We start from the raw sequence: 20716 nt of genomic DNA on the forward strand, positions 1-20716 counted from the left end.
ATATAAAAGACAAAAAGAGTCAACAAAAGAAGAAAATAGAAAATACTGGAAGTCAGTCATTATGAACAATCTGTTGTGAGAGAAACTCCACTAAAGTCAGACATTCTTAAACTGATGATGGTCTTATGCAGCTGTTCTTTCTTGTTTTTCACTTCTGCCCCTGTGCAGGTCGTACTTCCTCTCCTCTTGTGGGGAAACTAACAGCATCTGAGTGCCAGTAAACCACTCAGTCCTGAGCAGCTGCTACAAGGATGGTTTCACCTTCACCTGCACCAACACTTCTCCTTTCTCAGGGTTTTCCTGCACATCAGTTTCATTTCCGTGTTGTTTTTTCCTTCATCACTTGCAGTTCTTGAACACTGGGTGATTATTTTTGGCCCCTGCAGCTGACGGTAAATTAGATTCACATGACGCTCCTCCAGCAACTGACTGGAGAAACAGGTTTTTTCTAAAAGAGGAAGCTAAACTTCCTCTTCTGGGTTGTGCCTTCTGCTGGCCGAGGCTTCATAAACCTGCTGATCCGTCCACGTCAAGGTGAGTGAGAGGTCCAGCTGGTCCTGTAGGGTCGGCCGGGCCCTTTAACCGCAGAGATAAATGCTGTTTGACTTGACCTTGAACTTTGAGATGAAGTAAAACGTTGAGAGCAAGTTTATGTAAACAATTAGGTGAAAGCTGAACTGTTCATGAGCAGCAGAGACGGGTTAAGGTGGAGTCTCTCTCAGTGCTCCAACACGCTTCGGTTTTGTCACAACATCCTTCAGATGTTTGGAAGCAGAGAACTCTCCTCCTCTTGTGACAATTAACAGTTGTTTATGTAACATTAGTAGTCGACTTTTACGGACTTCTGGTGAGCACTGACACAGGTTATCCCCATGTTGCCACATGTCCAGGATTTGTATTTATTTATTTTGATTATGCCTCTATATGGGAACATAGATGTTCTACCAAAACAGAATTTATTAGGGCCAGAGCACTGACAGTGCGAAGGCCCTATATATCTGTAGGAATTTAATTTTATTTTTTCTCGTTTTTATTTGTCCGACGAAATGAGTGGCTTTTTGCCCCCCTAAATGTGCCCCAAAAGTCACCAAATTTTGCACGCAAGCCAGGCCTGGTGAAAAATTTGATATTTAATGGTTTGCATTAATGGGCGTGGCCTAATGGCTCAACAGCGCCCCCTAGAAAACTTCGTGCCTCAAGCCTCACAATACGGTTTGACGTACATGCACGAAAATCGGTACACACCTGTATCATGTCGCAACTTAAAGAAAAGTCTCTTGGCGCCATGGCCGAAACCGAACAGGAAGTCGGCCATTTTGAATTAATCGTGTAACTTTGGCGCAATTTATGCCATTTCTTCGGCCGCTTCTTCGCCCGAACCGTAACGTGCACCCAGGTGTGTTATACATCAAAATGTGCGTCTCCATCCTGCGATGAAGTGCATTACTTTTCTCAGTCAAACGCTTTACCGTGGCCACGATAGACGCCAAACCCCCCCCCCCCCCTCATCTGATTGGTCGATATGTGATAGTTTCTTTTTTCTGGCATAACTTTTGAATGGTTTGACATAAAGAGTCGTGGCTGGTGTCATCCGCTAAATGTCCAGGCCTGAAGAATCTACATGCAAGTCATACAAGCGCTTCCACTGCCGCCTGATCGTGCACAAGGGTGCGAGGGCCCGTTCATCGCTGCTTGCAGCTTTAATTTGAACTTTTTATTTGTGCAAAATGTATAAAAAGGGGTGCATGCACAGGACTCTTTGTTTGGTCCCTTGGGGGTGTTTTTATGTTCCCATAGCTGTGATGATCGAACCCCGACCCTCACACTAACCTGATGCCCTAGAGACCATTGGCTCCGGCTGTCCCGCATGTTTCACGTTTCCCTGCTTCAGCACAGCTCATTCAGAGGACTGGACCGCCGTCAGCTCGTCAGCAAGGTCTACACAAGTCTGTTAATGACACATTTATTTCAATCCGGTGTGTGGAAACAGGGACACGTCCCAAACATGCAGGACAGCAGCTCTCGGGACTGGAGTTGGACATTCCTGTCCTCAATTGTCCGTGAATAGGAGCCATCTGAGCAAACTCTGATCCGTGGGAACACACGGGGGCTGATCTTAGAACGATCACCCCACCACCCTGTTGCTAACTTTTATTCTCATTTGGCTGCAAACACAAGTTTTGTCCCCACTCAAGACTGTGTTTTAAGCTTTTATTACGTCATGAAACAGTATTGAGGGACATCTCTGGGATGTTCCCTCCTTCCTTCTTTGAACTCGAGCCAACGTTTAGCTGTAGGTTAAATCAGGCTGGAGAAGAAGTTTGAAACCAGGTTCGACATGAACCCTCGGCTAATTTAGCCACACAAGAACTGTGTTTTCTCTGGTCATGTGTTTCTTGTTTAATGTGTGGTTTTCCTTCAGTTGGATCTAACGTAGCATTCTGTACCTCATGGACAGAACTTTAGCTTCTCTATTGCATTTTGATGGAGTTACTCAAGAATATACTCCTTTGTCTTTAATGTAACTTTTACTCAGTAATCACACTTCTATTATTCTGCCAATGAACACGGTTTAAAGTTAACTGCATATAGAGGAGGGTTATCTTTGAACTGTGTTATTGAAACGGTATCATCTAGTACACACACTCTGTGGTCTATGTCTATGTAAATATGGTGTATGTTCTTGTCCTTGAGAAGTCGCTGTCCTTTGTTGTTGTTGATTCTTGTTGTCTGTGTTTCTATGGGCGCAGCATGGGTAAGTCCAACCCGAATTTCCCACACGTGGGATAATAAAGTGTATCTTATCTTATCTTATTTTCATTTCAGGAACAGCAAACCCTCATAACCGAGAGACTAAGCAACCAGATTTAGCTAATAATCAGTCACATTTGCTCTGCAACTTCTGTTCTTCTTTGCAGGATGCAGGACTGGTGCGTCGTGTTGTTTTTGGCTCATGCCGTCCTCAGCTGTTCCTCGCTTATGACAGACCCAACGTTTGAAGAGTGGAGAATCAAATACTCCAGAGTTTATTACAACCAGGTATGGCCTCAGGAGAGCTGTTTCTCTTTGCTGCCACATGTACAGACGGGTCACACGGTTCCCTCACTGCTTTAGACCGAGCTGGTCTTCAGGAGATCGGTTTGGGAGAAGAACCTGCGCTTGGTGTCCACACACAACCAGGAGGCCTCGGCGGGGAAACACAGCTTCACGCTGGGGATGAACCACCTGGCTGACATGGTAGGATAACCGCTTCTGATTGTGGGGAGGTTTTTAGCTAATAAGAACAGGATGTGTGAAGTTCCTAGTAGCAGATCAACATGTTTTACAGCTAGGTTTGAGTGATTTATCAGTACATGTAAAGGTGCCTGCTGTAGAAATCCTTTTTGTTAAATAGATCGGACAAGCAACACGCTTATGTTTGTTTCCTTGTTAGGGACCGAGCACCAGCAAGGCTTGTGCGAAGCCCTATTGAAATCGCAAAGATTATTATTATTTTATCCAAAAACAATTGCGTTTTTGAGCCGCATAACTTACTCGAAAAGTTGTGAAACTTGGCACGCACGTCCCATGTGGCGAAAAATTACGTATTCTAATAGTGTCAAAAAGGGGCGTGGCCTAATGGCTCAACAGCGCCCCCTAGAAAACTTTGTGCCTCAAGCCCCACAATACGGTTTGACGTACATGCACGAAAATCACTACAGACCTGTATCATGTCGCAACTTAAAGAAAAGTCTCTTGGCGCCATGGCTGAAACCGAACAGGAAGTCGGCCATTTTGAATTAAATGTGTAACTTTGGCGGAATTTATGCCATTTTCACGTGTCATACTTTAACGAACTCTTACTAGCAGGATCGTCCGTTCGACATAAACCTCGCTCAGGAGACACAATAGACGTTAATGATGAAAAGTTATCAAAATCATGAGTTTTCGTGAAATGGCGTGGCTGTGGCGCCGGGTCAAACTTGAACGCTAAACAGGAAGTGATAGTAGCTGATTGGTCAATATGTGATTCTGCCATAACTTTTGAATGGTTTGACATAGAGAGTCGTGGGTGGTGTCATCGGACTCGGTTTTGAGTCCTTGACCATAATTGGTGTAAATTAGCTCCACCCCTTCTTCTGATTGGTCGATATTTGATAGTTCCTATTTTCTGCCATAACTTTTGAATGGTTTGACATAAAGAGTCATGGCCATGGGTGGTGTCATCAGACTTGGTTTTGAGTCCTTGACCTCAATTGGTGAAAATTGCATGCTCGAGGTCCCGTTCATCACTGCTTGCAGCTTTAATTAGGGCCCGAGCACCTTCAGTGCGAAGGCCCTATTGTATCTGTAGGAATTTTTCTTTCTTTCTTTTTTCTTTTTTCTTCTGACGAAAGGAGGCCCTTTTTGCCCCCCTAAACATGCCCAAAAAGTCACCAAATTTTGCATGCAAGTCAGGCCTGGCGAAAAATTTGATATTTAATGCTTTACATTAATGGGCATGGCAAAATGGCTCAACAGCGCCCCCCGGAAAACTTTGTGACTCAAGCCCCACAATACGGTTTGACGTACATGCACGGAAATCGCTACACACCTGTATCAGTACACAACTTAAAGAAAAGTCTCTTGGCGACATGGCCGAAACCAAACAGGAAGTCAGGTGTGTTATACATCAAAATGTGCGTCTACATCCTGCGACGCCACGCATTACTTTTCTCTTTCAAAAGTGTTACCGTGGCGACGCTAGACGCCAAAAGGCGCGCCCCCCCTTCATGTGATTGGTCCATATTTGATAGTTCTCCAAAAGTCACCAAATTTTGCATGCAAGCCAGACTTGGCGATACATTTGATATTTCATGGTTTGCATTAATGGGCGTGGCCTAACGGCTCAACAGCGCCCCCTAGAATACTTTTCTCTGCCATAACTTTTGAATGGTTTGACATAGAGAGTTGTGGGTGGTGTCATGGGACTCTGTAATGAGTTCTTAAGCTTCGTTGGCCTTAATTAGCCCCGCCCCTTCTTGTGATTGGTTGTCCCGATTTTCTGCTATAACTTTGGAATGGTTTGACATAGAGAGTCCTGGGTGGTGTCATAAGATTCTGTATGGAGTCCTTGACCTTCATTGGCCTTAATTAGCCCCGCCCCTTCTTGTCATTGGTTGTCCCTTTTTTCTGCTATAACATTTTAATTGTTTGACATAGGAAGTCGTGGGTGGTGTCATGGGACTCTGTAATGAGTCCTCAAGCTTCGTTGGCCTTAATTAGCCCCGCCCCTTCTTCTGATTGGTTGTCCCGATTTTCTGCTATAACTTTGGAATGGTTTGACATAGAGAGTCGTGGGTGGTGTCATGGGATTCTTTATGGAGCCCTTGACCTTCATTGGCTTAAATTAGCCCCGCCCCTTCTTCTGATTGGTTGTCCCTTTTTTCTGCTATAACTTTTGAATGGTTTGACATAGGAAGTCGTGGGTGGTGTCATGGGACTCTGTTTCCTTCTGCTGGCTCCCTGTCCTTTCACGTGCACAAGGCTGGTGTCATTAACTCTATAAGAATTCACGTGTGCCTGGTAGTTCATACTTGGCAAGCTCAGCTCAGATGGAAGGATGCAGGTTGGTCTTTCAGTTACTGGAGTGTAAACGTACATGACGTCACAGCTCAGATGTGGAGGACTCGCACGTCTCTGACGTTGGAGGAGACTTTAGATGGGCTCGGCCCCTGGCTTGGCTCAAGTCAGCAACAAAAAAACGCAATTATTTATACACCGATTTGAGCTTATCCAACATCTCTAAAGATATCTGTAACAAGTCTGAAATTACAAACAAGAAGGCGTACTGAGAAAAGCCCAAGCAGCAGCAGCAGCATCAGCAGCATCAGCAGCAGCAGCAGCAGCAGCTGCAGCAGCAGCAGCAGCAGCAGCAGCAGCAGCAGCAGCAGCAGCAGCAGCAGCAGCAGCAGCAGCAGCAGCAGCAGCAGCAGCAGCAGCAGCAGCAGCAGCAGCAGCAGCAGCAGCAGCACAGTGAGGTGTTGTTACGTGAGAGTGCTGGTTGGTGCTGGACCCAACGCCAAGTTCAACCGGCCTCATTACAGTTTGGACTTAATGGTTTGGCTGACCCACAGTTTCATCTTATAATCATTAAAACTGCTTTTAAAACCAACAATCATGCAAAACGCATTCACATGATCAGAGCTGCACTGGCATTTCTGGAAAATGAGACGATACATAAACAGTTCAGTTCAGTCTGTGTGGGTCGGGGCAAGGCTCATTTCACAAGAATGGTTGTAGAAATGACCAAAGCTACGCTCCAGTAGTCTCTGATGAGACATATAAATGAGTTTGCTCTGCTTAAACGTTTACTCTGCTGTATATAACTGCTGATGACTGGCTGATGACTGCTGGATGACTGCTGATGACTGTTGGATGACTGCTGATGACTGTTGGATGACTGCTGATGGCCGACGCATGTCTGAGACCTCTGTTCATACAAAACATCCGATAACCTGAAAAGCATTCACATTTACTGATGTTTTGCTTGAGAAAAAAAATAGATGTTGCTGATGAGTGCTGTTAATCTGCATTTAAACCCATGGATTTATCTTAAACCCAAACCTATAGAGCAATTCCAATTTCCCCTCATACAATCTGATTAAGTTAATCCAGCCTGGAGAGTCAAGACGCTCACATTACACAACTCTTGTGACCAGCAGTACATACAAGCTAATGATGCGACAACGACATAAGTATTTGTGAGTATTAGTGCTGTTTAATAATATTGAATATATGTAATAAATAGCGGTTTGGTGACGTGCCATTGTGATTTAAAGGGGACCTATTATGAAAAACAGGTTTTTTCTTGCTTTAACATATATAAAGTGGTCTCCCCTCAGCCTGCCAACTCAGAGAAGGAGGAAAGCAACCAAATTCTGCAGTGTCTGTACAGCCGCCCGGATGAGCCATCCAGTGTGATGCGGCTTCTACGAGCCGGTCAGATTCTGCTCCCTGTCGTTATGTAACCAAAATGTGATTTACATCGGTTGGCCTCCGATCCGTGAAACCACGCCCACAACTAACTCCGCCGGCCGGAGCTTCTGCCATTTTTTCGTAGCGGTGTATCGCGTCATTCAGGCAGCCAATCAGCACAGAGCCTCATTATCATAGCCCCGCCCACTCAGAATCCTGCATAGATAATGAGGTTAGAGAATGGGAAGATAAAGACATGGCTCAGAGGCTGAATTTCTAATGTATTTAGCAAAAACAATCAAAAGCTTGTTTTTAAGACATGCAACGCCTGTTTAAAATAGGTATTAGATTCCATAATAGGTCCCCTTTAAATTATTTTATGCATCACAAACTAACTTCCAACAACGTATCTTCTTTTTTAGATGTATATTTATGTATATTTATATTTATTATTACCATTTATTTTATTTGTTATTTCCCTTTAAAATAGTCTTTTCTATTGTAGAGGGGTTTTCTTTTATGCGCGTCTGCGACAAATGTTCGGATCACAAGGAGGAGGGTTTTCATTCTGCTGATTAAGACAACAGGAAGCCCGAGCAGCGGAGCCTGGATGGGTGTGACGCGTTTCCTCCGCAGGAACCTGGCAAACATGTCTGGGACACACACACGATACTGGCCCGGTGTCAGAAAGCTGCGTATCAGAGCAGCACAGGAGACGACTGCTGGTGGCAACGGATGGCGAGGACACCAGAAATGAATCAAACACGCCCTTTCTTCATTTATAAGGATTCTGAAACAGCAAGAGACAAAATTCAAAAGAAGAAATAAATGAAAAGAAATGATTGGCAGCAAATGTGAAATGAAATGAGAGCAGGTGGAATTTTTTTAACTTGTAAGAAAGAAGATTTTACATCAATAGAAATTGCAGCAAGAATCAGATGATAACTGAGCAGGCGGCAGTAAAACAGCAGACCTTTCATGGCAGATTGCAGAGAAACGACTAAAACCTGCAGGGCAGCGGCATGAAAGCCCTGAGTGAGGAACAATGGAGTCAACGCCCTTGCTGTTGAGACCCTGACTCACATGTTGAGGAGAATCAGAAGACATTTTGGTAAATGTTATGATTGTGCACTGATACCGCTGCCTGAGGAAGAGGATGAAAACAAGTGAGTGTGCAGCGAAGCCTGCTGCTGCTGACGTTAAGATTAAAATAACATACACACAAGGGAGCAGCGCTGGTGGAGACCTAACAACCCCCTCCTCCACCTGAAACGTACATCCATTTATGTGGAGATAAACAATGAGCTCAAAATTATGTGGATTTTGTTCCTTTCTGAATACAAACATCGGTTGAATCACAGGTTTCTGCAGCGCTGAGAGCGAGCAACACCTGAACGTCGATACAGGAGCACTGGCGTATTAAATCAAACCCACACCTGAGAAACACGTTTTAAAGTTTATACATTATAAACACAGACAATTAGAATTTTTTGTCTTGATATTTCCTTGCCTTCATCAAACTTTTTTTGTACCCTCAATTTAATTTTTATTAAATATATATTGCTTTTAATATATCAGCTAGCTTGGTTTACTTTGTTAGTTCATCTTAAAATAGAAATTTAGATTAATGACCTGCTTTCGTCTGTATGTATCACCATGAACCATCTTTAAGGGTCTAACTTCTCTCTCTCTCTCACACACACACACACACACACACACACACACACACACACACAACAGTGGGCACACAATGGCCTTTACTGTAAATACAACCTATTAGCCTGTTAGCTGAAAAATACACCAGTCACATTAATTCTGGATTTGGACTGGAGTACAGAAGACTGAATTTTAGCCATTTGTATTTATTTCCCAATAAAAATGATTAATGACTGCACATCAGTAGGAACATGTCTGTAGCGACCTGACGCAATTAACCCAATAGTCCCATCAATAATAACAGTCTACTAGTCCCATCGGTCTAATAACAGTCTAATAACAGTCCAATAGTGTCTATTAAACAAGAAGGTACTTTAATCCCCCCTTTACAAACCTGCAGAGGACAGTATCTGTCCTTCAAAAACCACAAAGGTCGACCAGTGAAACTGAAATGAGAACATCCTGTTTACGTCACATTTTAAATGACCACAGATGCTGCTACATTCCTTAACCAAATTAAAGAGAAATTACAAATATTACTCAGACAATAACTCTGCAAATATGTTAGGACTGTATAGAATATGATGCTTTAACATAAACTGCTGCAAAGCAAGAAATGAGCTCAGCGTTGAACATGTAAAACAATAAAATACAATAATGCTTCAGTACTTTATCTACATGAGAAAACTGAAGGATCATGCAGCAGCAGAAAATCTCCAAGAATCCTCCTTTTGTGTGTTTTTCGGTTCAAATAGAAAGGTAAATGAGTCCAAATATACAGTACGGACCAAAAGTTTGGACACACTCCAGCCTAACCCAACTGTCTTCTGGGTGAAGGCCAGGATACATACAGTCAGTCCAGGATGAGGACACGTATAGAATAAATATTGATGCTGGTGCATAACGAAATGTAGTTTTTAGATGTAATCTTTGAAAAATCGACTGGAGCTCTTCTAACTTCAGTTTTGTGGTAATTTTCTTTCAAAACTAAGGATTTCTGTACATTTCCGCTGATGTTTGGGTGAGCTGTAATGTCATCCAGAAGCAGAAAGACTTCTCTGTCCTCTGAAGTATCTTCTCATGACTCTTGCACTCGCGACTCGCCAACATTTAACGACCACTCGGTCTGGATCTGACCCGGTTACTGAGGTGGGGTAATGTGGGCAGGTCCAGCAGAGTCCACTGGATAAGAGAGTCGGAAACAAACAGCGCCACCTGCTGGCCGAAAGCAGAAACTACGAAGACAAATGTATTTTCAATATGGCAAGAGAAGAAATGCTACCTCACGGCATATCACCTTGGTATTTACAGAACTATTCCTGTGTGTGTTTTTCCTTCCTGTCCTGTTGGTTATTATCTGATGCACAGACCTGAAACTAGTCCTGAGTGCTGGCGTCTTGTTGTGTTAAACATTCTAACATGCAGGTATCATGTTGTCTCCTAACCAGTACTGGAGTTGAGGGGGGATGAGGGGGGATGGCATCCCCCCCTGAAATAAAAACGGTCAAAATCATCCCCCCTGTAAAACTGCCATCCCCCCTTTCCATCCCTTATGTCATTTCATCAATGAATGTGGTTTTACTGCTATTTCAACATTTAGAGTCATCACCAGAAAAATAACACCAGAAAAATAACTTATTTGACAATTTTCACCTGTTTCAAGTAAATTTTCACTTAAAATAAGTAGTAAAATCTGCCAGTGGGACAAGATTTATCTTCTCATTACAAGCAAAAAAATCTTGTTCCACTGGCAGATTTTGTGTAAATCTACATGAAACAGGTGAAAATTGTTGTTTTTTCCAGTGATGAGTTTTGTTTTAAGTGTAATTAGATTTTCTTACTAAAATGAGACATTTTAACTAGAAATAAGACAAATATTCTTGTTAAAATTTTGAGTTTTTGCAGTGATCCATTTTACTTATCCTGTGAAAGACAGAATCATATTGATAAGTTCAGAAAACTGTTTTTTAATTGTTGTGTTTTGATGTATTTGATGTAAGCCCAGTGGATATTTAAAGCTTACAGAAGGCTGCATTTAACTGCTGCTATGTCATTCCTGCAGTATTTCTGCAGGTGTTTTGGTCACTGCTATTATTTGTAATATATCATATTATTTGTAATCAGCACAAATTATCTGTCCCCATATGATAAAATCCACCATCCCCCTGATTTTATTTTACAACTCGAGTACTGGTCCTAACACATGAAGTAAGAACACTGACACGCAGATGCCTTAGTTTGTCCAGAAACGTCCTTCATGTGCATTTCATCAGCGATTTTCTTTGTTTAAAGACAACTGAGGAGATCAACGAGAAGCTCAACGGCTTGAAACTGGAGGAGCCCCTTGATTTTGGGAATTACACATTTAAGAATTTGTCTGGCCTATCGATACCCCAGAGTGTGGACTGGAGGACGAGCGGCCTGGTGAGCCCCGTCAGAGACCAGGTCAGGAGAAGAAATCAGCTACTTAAAGGAAGTGAGTCACCGTCCAACAAAAGCAGCTGCAGTAATCTTGTCTTCCTGTTTTCAGGGGCTCTGCGGCTCATGTTGGGCCTTCAGCTCTCTGGGAGCTCTTGAGGGCCAAATGAAGAAGCAAACGGGCATCCTAGTTCCGCTCAGTCCACAAAACCTGCTGGACTGCAGCACTGCGGACGGAAACCTGGGCTGCAGAGGAGGCTACATCACTAAAGCCTACAGCTACGTCATCCGCAACAGAGGCGTCGACTCGGAGAGCTTTTACCCCTACGAACATCAGGTCGTCCTCACAGTGCATAAGCAGTACGATGACGTGGATTTAGTATGTATTCTAACAATGGTGTGGGCTGTAAAACTCATTTCTGTTTGCAGAATGGGAAATGTCGCTATTCTGTCAAAGGAAAGGCTGGTCGTTGCTCCAAGTTCCACGTCCTTCCCCGGGGAGACGAGAGGGCTCTGCAGGCGATTGTGGCTTCAGTGGGGCCGGTGTCTGTGGCCGTCAATGCCATGCTGCCCTCCTTCCACAAGTACAAAGGAGGTGAGGGGGAATGTGGGAATTAGTTTAATATTTTCAGTGTCATTATCATTTTTTTTTCATTTAAATATTTATTCAAACAGGTTAAAACAAAAACAAAAAAATAATCAGAATACATAAAATGTATATACCGAAAAAAAAACATAAGCAAAACAAAGCAAATTAAAGAGACAAATCTATATTATTATTATTATTATATTATTATTATTAGATAAATATTTCCTGTTTGAAAGGGTCTAGGATGAAGTTTCAAAAAACTTTTCTAGTCCTACCCCTTCTAATGTTCTGTTTTTACAATATGTTCATTTCACAGAACTTCTAAAAGAAAAGCATAAAAGAAAAGAAAAAGTGGTTCAGCTGAGCAAGGCACTTTGGTCACTGGCTGTCAGTTCATGTGTCCATTTCCGTTTTGTATCCATAAAGAGTATTGATTTTAAAGATATGTTTAAACTTACTTAGTGATTTGCATGATTTCATTTCATCTTTACAGTTGTTCCACAGATTAACTCCCTTCACTGATACACAATGGGTTTTGATGTTTGTTGGTACATGCTGTTTTTTAAAATTGCATATTCCCCTGAGATTGTGTTTATTTTCTTTTATTTGAAACAACTTCTGGGTGTCTTGTGGCAACTGATGCTGATTTGCTTTGTGCATGATTTGTAAAGTTTTGAAGTCGACCACATCCTTAAATTTGCTCTAGATCAGCTCTAGAAATGCGGCTTATAGCAATCATTCTGTTTTCATTGATGTTTCATTAATCTTATTACTTCACGTCCAGCGACTCAGCTCAGTGTTTAGGGAGGTTTCTTGAGATCATATCAAATATGCTGCATAAGTTTACATTGTCATGCTTTGGTTGGCATGGTGAAGATGCTTTTTCTTTCATTTTACATCAAAATTGGAGGAATACCACATTAAACACAACATTAAGTAGCGTTACTGTTTTCTCTTTGTCTCTAACTTCTAATGTGGAGTCTCTGCTGAGACACGAAGGAGCCCTCTGCTGGGCGGTGCTGCTTTAGCGTGTTAAATCTTTCTCTCCAGTTCAAAACCAGCAAGGAAAAGGGTGGACCAGAATATCTCATCTACTCTGTTATGTTGTGCTTCTCTCCTCTTAGCACTGTCCCACACAGCCGCTACCTTCACAGTCAAATATTTGTTCTGTTGCAGCATTTTCTAGTTTCTCTCGGAGCATTAGAGATTTTTGTAAGAATATATGTATATATATATGGACGGATAAGTGTGTGCGATGCTGAAACATTTCCTCTGAGATCGCTTGTACACCCTCGCTCTTCTCTTCCAGGTGCCCTTTAATAATTTAGACATCCTTCAAGAGCCTTTGCTGAGATTGATTTCTGGGTCATGGTCAGGAGAACAGAGGAGAGGAGAGATGAGGATGCACAGATTAGACAGATGAGATGAGCCCGGTGTGGTCGTGCACCGTTACTCAGGGTGTTTATCATAGTCCCACAGTTTTGGTATTGTTTACACATTGTCTGTGTTCTTAGATCGTCTGTCTGAGCTTTTCGCCGCCGCTGGTTGTTTTGAAATTACATCATTTAACACAATAACGAGGCTCGTTATGATGTTGTGGGATTTGTTGAGCACGTTTGTGCCACTGCTGGCTCATATTCATTAATCAGTGTTGTAAGGTGGAGAGCAGCAGCTGGGAGGAGACAGAGCCGGTGCAGTCCAACTGTAATATTGCTTTGGTGCAGGTCTGGTCCCCTCTGGTCCTCCTGTCTGTGGCTGAGCATCCTCCCATTCATTTACTTCAGCTTTACCCTGCTCAGGCCATTTGGGGGCTGGAGCCTTGCTGGAAATGTTCAGAGGAGCTAAACAAGATATCAGAGTGATCTATTATTGTACTTGTTGTATTCTACTTAACACACTGTTTCTTTTGAACTTGAGAAGGGAGAATAGCGTTTGTGTTAAGATCTATAGCTGGAGGACAAAAGTACCGCTATTTTTCATTTATCAGACAATGTTAAACATATTTGTGAATTTCATTTGAGTGATCTTGTTCCAGCTAATCTTTAATGGTTCTTAACTGCTTTTAAAACAATTCATTAATATAAAAAAAAATATTTCTGAAAGGGCAATTTACTTATCATTTTAGATGGATAAGATATTTGTCTATCAAACTGATTTTATACCAAGGTCTGTGTGAATACTCGATTCTGATTGGCTGGCAGGTGTCCATTAAAAGTGTTAATGGAAAACCTAGAAAACAAGTTCGGTCAAATTGCCTGATATCTTTAATATCATTGCGCTGGATCAACTGCCAGGTGGTAACCACGGCAACAGAGAAGAAGAGAAGAAGAGCCGGCTACCGCAGGACGGCGACATGAGTGATTTTGTCATTTATTTTAATTTATTTGGTGAATTTAACAATTTTGATGAATTAAATAATAATAAAACGATAAAATAAATAAAACAATTAATAAAACAATTTAGGAAACTATCTGTGGACTTTGATTCCTTGAAACAAATATATTTACTGTTTGTTGCTGTAGCATAGCCGAGCGGAGCTGAGCGGACTAGAATATCTCCCGTTGCTAAGTCGTATCTCAGGTTCGTCCTAGTTCCTGGAGAAGTCAACACTGTGTCCATTAAGGACCTTATGGGACGGTAGTGATTGTTCCAGGTATTAGTCAGACCCTCAGGTGTTACCAAGGAAACTGAGTTATGGCTTGTTAAAAAAAACTTTGTTATTTACCAGGTTATAACGACTGCAGACAAGAGATTAAATAGTCCGCTCAGTTGTGGCTTGTTATAAAACTAATGATTTCAACTGAAAACACATTAAAGCATGAATAACTGATTTAATATTTATGTTTTTTGGTAAGTGACCGTGGTACAAGCGGGATAATGCCCTACGAGGTGTACATTAACATAAATATATGGACCTCGTGGGGGGTTTGCCTCAGCGAAGTCCCTTCAATATATGTCAACTACTCTGATATTAAATGTGACACCTAAATACACATATTGATATTTCAGTTTTGATGCTATAGATCAGCAGGTTTCATAATGTTCTTTGGAAGGTTGCCAATATTTAATTTTACACTGATTATAGTTTCTGATTTTATAGCACTCCAGCAATCAGCTGCCCATGAAACAACTTAAAGCCACTGTATGTAGCAATACCACTTCTGGCCACATGGGGGGGAGGAGGGGTTGGTAACTGCAGTCAAAACACAGGTGAGGTCAGCGCTGATGTAGGAACTGCTTCATTATCGGGGCATCTGGCTTTAACACAAGTCCTGCAGGGGGCTTGTGGGTCTTGTTGGGCGTTTAGTGCCATTGGAGCCCTTGAGGGGCAACTAAAGACTACTATTTGGCAGATTCTTTTGTGCAATGAAAGGCTTTCTTTTGTTTACTTCTTCGTCTATTCTCAAGAAATGGTGACGGCCGAGCAGATCATGAGCTCATGAAAGATGAACAGCAGGTGATTTTAATTAAAATGACAGTGCAAAGAGTCAAGTGAGAGCCACGTGGCGTAGCTTGGTCGGTCAGGTTCACATCTATGCCGTCGCTACGGCGAAGCTTTGTATATAAGTCAGGTATAAGTCAGGCTTTACGATGCTGCTGACACATGAACTTTCTTGTGATATGTTCCTCCGTGTGCATTATGCAGTGGCTTTAAAGGGAACCTATTATGGCATGTAATATCTATTTTAAACAGGCCTTGAATGTCTTAAAAACAAGCATTTGATTGTTTTTGCTAAATAAATTAGAAATTCAGCCTCTGAGCCATGTCTTTATCATCCCATTCTCTAACCTCATTATCTATGAGGGATTCTGAGGGGAGGGGAGGCTATGATAATGAGGCTCTGTGCTGATTGGCTGCCTGAATGACGTGTAGCAGGAGAGGGCACAAAGCATCGCTCTGGGCAGAAGAGCAGCCGGCTGCGTACACTATTAAACCGTGTCAACTGCATGCGATGCGAGCGAGCGCCAGCGACAAAATCAATTCCATTGCTTTATTCTATTGGACTGTCCTACTTGGCCGCAGCGCCGCCGCACGCCGTTTTGAGATGAACATTTGTCGGACGCCCTGCTTCTATTTTCTTCCTGTCGCTCGCGTTGAAAGCCGGTTGAAAGCGCTGTAGGAAACAGTCATGATGATGAACGGCTGGTCCAGTTAGTTGAAATGAGAAGTTATCTCTATGATTCCTCCTCATTTCACTACAAAAACCTCAATAAAGTGGCAGCTGCTGGAGGGAGATGGACAGAGAGCGTCCGATGTCACGCAGTGCTACGTGATAGTCGGACGCTCGCATGCAGTTACACGGTTTTATAGTTGTGGGCGTGGTTTGCATTTTGGTTACGTAACGAAAGGGAGCAGAATCTGAACGGCTCGTAGAAGTTACATGACACTGGACGGCTCATCCGGGCGGCTGTACAGACACTGCAGAATTTGGTTGCTTTCCTCCTTCTCTGAGTTGGCAGGCTGAGGGGAGACCACTTTATATATGTTAAAGAAAGAGAAAACCTGTTTTTCATAATAGGTCCCCTTTAAGACGATATACATTTAGACATATTGTTTAACTATTTTGCATCTATTAACTATTTTGCATCTATGCAGGTTAACTATGCTAACCTGCATAACCTATAGCCTATGTCTAAATTTTAGACATATTGTTTAACTATTTTGCAGGTTAACATATTTTACATTTATGCCTATTTGTTTTCAAAACAACATTTTGAGTAAAGTTCAGCTAATGTTTTCTGCACTCAAGATGAGGTGGTGAACATTTAAAACTCATGTTAATGTTGATCCTGCAGGGTTGTACTCCGAGCCGGACTGCAACCCCACCCTCATCAACCACGCGGTGCTGGTGGTCGGATACGGCGCGGCCGCGGGGCGGGACTACTGGCTGGTGAAGAACAGGTGCTGTCTCCTCTCCGATGTGAAAGTACAGATCGATCTGCCAAACGTGACTGGTATTGATGATAAATGTGGGTCGTTTGGTGGTTTCAGCTGGGGAACTGCATGGGGAGAGGCCGGCTTCATCCGGATCGCCAGGAACCAGAAGAACCTCTGCGGCATCGCGTCTCTGGCCGTCTACCCGACCCTGTAGACGAGAACCGCATCTACAGCACCTTTAGGATGATTTATGGTTCTGCGTTACACCAACGCAGAGCCTACGGCATACGCAGCGCGTCGCCGCGTACCCTACGCCGTAGGCCTGCGTCGATTTAACGCAGAACCATAATTCAGGCTTTATTTATTGTAAATCCCAAAATTGTGTGTGCGTTTGTTTTAACTTGAACGTATATAGGTAGACAAGAGTATTCAATACTGCATTACTGGAGTTTATTTAAACAGATTTTTTTATGTTGTATTTTCTTTTTGGATTTTAAAGTAAAATATGTTAAACATTAACAAAAATAATGGACAAATAAAAAATAAAATATCATGAACTTCTTCTACTCTGCTGTGTTTTATATGAGATCACCTCACAGTGACATTGTTATGAGGACATAAAGAGGAGTTATTCCCACTTTTAAAATATTTAAATAAAATTATTTCATTTATAGATCAGGTAGGACTTTTACCTGTACACCGTTTTCTTTTCTCCCCTTTCGGCGTGAGTATAAACGCTGTTGTCTCATGATCCCGTTGTATTTTAGATTTTTAGCAGGATATGCTTAAGTGCAGCCTGTTCGTGTTTAAGTTTATTGTTCGGCTCTTCAGCTCGGGCTCAGTCTTTCTCCGCTCAACCATGAAAACATAGTTTCAGTGAAAAAGTCCCCGCAAACCCATCATCTGCTCACCGGCAGAAGATGCTGCAGAGGCCCCACGACGGTTGCTAGGCAACAAGGAGCACTTCACACCTGAAGAGCATCGTGTCGGACCACCGTCCAGGACCAGACATATGTCTAGGACGAGAAAAACACTTCCGTGGGTGTTTCTGCCGCCGCCACGTGGTGGCGGAGTGACAGAGAGAGAAGGGAGATAATCATCTTTAATTAGTTGCAGCTGTTAAACCTGCTCATAAGCAGCTGTGCCTGGTCAACTTCCACTTTTATCTGCTTGGGTGGGTCCTGTTGGTTCATATGAGTCTTAATTCATTCACATGACATTTGATCAATTTGTTTTTTAAATAGTGTGACTTGTATACTTGCCTGTATACCGTGTGCATAGATTTTTTTTTTTAAGCAGTTAAGCCACTCAAAATAAGCATAACTTGTATGTTTAGCCTGTGCATGTTTCCTGATATACAGTTCAGGGATTTAAGTATTTTCCCTGCTTTTCAAACGTCAGCTCTGCTGGTCGCTGCTGCTGCTTCGGGTCGTAACTGAAGCAGACCAACGGCTTGACGTCTCTTCCGGCTCTTCTTGGACAGCAACCCCTTTTCCAGGGCAGAATGTTTCGGTGCCTGCTTTTCACACTCTTGTGTGAGTTTGCAGCGGCCGTTACCGCGGTACCCTTGGACCACCAGTGGGAGCTCTGGAAGAAGATGCACAACAAAGTGTATTCTGAGGAGGTAAAGGCCCGGGCCACTGGTTCTGCCCAGATGGATGACCTGCACCCAGCTGGCTGAGTCTTTTTAGTTAATCTAGACCGGTTTTGGGATGTGGGTCAAACAAGCTACTCGGTTGAATTCCTTAGCTTCTGCCTGTAGATCATGCGTGCACTTCGATTTTTCCATACTCAGGTTGAGGAACTGGGTCGCAGGCGGATATGGGAGGAAAATCTGGAAATGATTAATGTCCATAACCTTGAGACGACCCTGGGCATGCACTCCTACGAGCTGGCGATGAACCACCTGGGGGACCTGGTTAGTATCTGGAGAGAAATGCACGAGCACATGTCAGCTTTGTTTTATAGTGACTAGACGTTTGCAGTATCAACACCTGTGGTCTCTCTGCAGACCTTCGAGGAGATCACTGGTCGATTCATGGGCACGTTCGTACCGTCTGAGCTCGAGCGGGTTCCTCATGAACTGCAACTCAACAAGTCTCTGCCAGAGTCCGTGGACTTGAGGGAGGAGGGGATGGTAACTCCAGTCAAGACACAGGTGAGGTTTCAATCTTACTGCAATTATCTTTTTTTTGCTGCTGTTAGGCCAGCAAGCAAAATTCGTTTTTGACATAGTGAAGTATTGATTGTTGATAAATTATTTAAAATAAGTGTTTGAGGGTTTATTGGAATATTCTGTGCTGTTATCGAGGATAATGCAGTTGCAACCTGTTGGCATTCCCAGACCATGTGCATGAAGGTTCCCGGTTTATTCTGAAAGCATAGTGCACATAAAAAGCTAGCCAGGAACTTATGGTAAAGCTTGCGAGGTGTTAAATAGGTTCTATGTACAAATTGAAAATGAATAAGCTGATTTGGGTTTCTGGAAGATATTATATTGGTCCATACTTCAGTAAGATGGAAACCACCACACACACTCAACATCTCCCATTGGTATCTGACCTTCCTTGAAATTATCTACCTGGAAATATCTACAGCCCCAATCCATAATGCAAAACAACAAAATATTTTATTTTGGTTTATTGCAGCAGATCAAATTAAGGCCAAACTTGAAAGATGTCTTTAAAATTGACATAGGTTATCTTGGTGCAGCTATCCTCGTCCAGTTTTTGATATGTTTTATTTTGTCCTTTGTTCTATTATATTTGTAGTATCTGTTTTTCTGCATTATCAATTTATTTTTTTTTCCCCATCGAATGCTTAGGTCCAAGGGGTGGGTTTGGAAGGGGCTGAGAATATGTGTTAATGCTTGTTTAACATCAATGTGGATGCCACCATTAAGAAAAATAAATAAAAACATTTGATCACAAAAAAAGACACGGGTGAGGTCAGTGCTGGTGTAAGGACCGCCTCATTATCGGGACATTTGGCTCTGACACAAGCGGCTCTTCTATCCTGCAGGGGACTTGTGGGTCTTGTTGGGCGTTTAGTGCCGTTGGAGCCCTTGAGGGTCAACTAAAGAAGTCCACAGGCATCTTGAGGGCCCTCAGTCCACAGAATCTGGTGGACTGCTCTGGAAAATATGGCAACTACGGCTGCCGGGGTGGCTTCATGTCCGACGCTTTCCAGTACGTCATCAACAACCATGGCATCGACTCTGATGCTGCGTATCCGTACGTTGGAAAAGTGAGTCACCGCTCATGATTCACATGGTTTTGTCTGTCAATATCAGAATGTCAACCCCCTGTTAATCACCTTTTTCAGCGTGAGCAGTGCAAGTACAAACCCGAGTATCGTGCTGCCAATTGCTCGGGCTATGCCTTCTTGCCAAAGGGGGATGAATTTGCTCTGAAAGCGGCCGTGGCTCACATCGGCCCCATTTCTATCGCCATCGACTCTTCCAGGCCAAAGTTTCACTTCTACCGACATGGTGAGTGTGAATTTGTTCTTTAACTAGCTTTTTTTTTTGTTCCTCGAGTGAGCTGCATTGACGTCACCGGGCTCTACAGGTGTGTACAGGGACCACTCGTGCAGCCACAACGTGAACCATGGCGTGCTGCTTGTAGGATACGGTACCGAGGGAGGAGAGGACTACTGGCTGGTCAAAAACAGGTTGGCACATACGGTGATCTTCTGGATGATGTGAAACTGTCGTTGGGACACTAATTCCCCCTTTGTGTCTGCAGTTGGGGCGAACGCTACGGAGCGAAGGGATACATCAAAATGGCTCGGAACCGACGCAACCAGTGTGGCATCGCCCTCTACGCTTGTTTTCCCATTATGTGAACAGCCTCTGTAAACTTCTGAACCTGAGCATTTGTTTTTCTAAATGGTCACTTATTTAAAATGAACCTAATAAACTTCTACTTGGTCATCAACGTCCACTTGTTTGGGGGTGAGGGGGCTTAGCGGCTTAAGCAGGGAGGTCCAGAGGTCCTACACTTGGCCGCTTCCTCCAGGGGACGCGTGCATTCCCTGGCCGGCCTGTCGTGGGGTTACCAGGTTAGACAGGCCAGAACAGGAAGCTCAGAGCTCTGGTGTGGGGGAGTGACTCCGGCCTTGTTCAGGAGAAACCAAGCGGAGCAGAACCATGCACAGGAAACTCTTTACAAGCATCTGCAGTCTTGGTCTGCCACGACTCTGTTCTGACTGCACAGGGTGGGAATGTGGGTCTCCAG

At 43.1% G+C, this 20716-nt stretch overlaps 2 protein-coding genes across 3 annotated transcripts; both read left to right on the forward strand.

The window, feature by feature from the left end:
- The first annotated feature begins 413 nt into the window (after positions 1-413).
- Positions 414-16993, forward strand: LOC133461475 (procathepsin L-like). Of its 2 annotated transcripts, none has more exons than XM_061742416.1 (8): positions 414-534; positions 2919-3039; positions 3115-3237; positions 10885-11037; positions 11123-11347; positions 11440-11605; positions 16397-16502; positions 16593-16993. In XM_061742416.1, exons 2-8 carry the CDS (start codon positions 2920-2922, stop codon positions 16690-16692), a joined length of 993 nt encoding a protein of 330 aa, XP_061598400.1. In that variant the 5' UTR covers positions 414-534; position 2919; the 3' UTR covers positions 16693-16993. The 2 variants fall into 2 exon arrangements, with proteins under 2 accessions (XP_061598400.1, XP_061598401.1); XM_061742417.1 differs by lacking the exon at positions 414-534 and having other exon boundaries at positions 2853-3039; positions 16593-16714; positions 16823-16993.
- Positions 16994-17421: 428 nt separating this feature from the next.
- LOC133461476 (procathepsin L-like) lies at positions 17422-20384 on the forward strand. The gene is made up of 7 exons (XM_061742418.1): positions 17422-18102; positions 18274-18396; positions 18490-18636; positions 19500-19724; positions 19803-19968; positions 20048-20150; positions 20225-20384. The coding sequence occupies exons 1-7, from the start codon at positions 17983-17985 to the stop codon at positions 20322-20324; spliced, it is 984 nt and encodes a 327-aa protein (XP_061598402.1). The 5' UTR covers positions 17422-17982; the 3' UTR covers positions 20325-20384.
- The last annotated feature ends 332 nt before the right edge of the window (positions 20385-20716 follow it).

This window comes from Cololabis saira, chromosome 15 (assembly GCF_033807715.1).
Source record: "Cololabis saira isolate AMF1-May2022 chromosome 15, fColSai1.1, whole genome shotgun sequence".
Taxonomy (NCBI): Eukaryota; Metazoa; Chordata; class Actinopteri; order Beloniformes; family Belonidae; genus Cololabis; species Cololabis saira.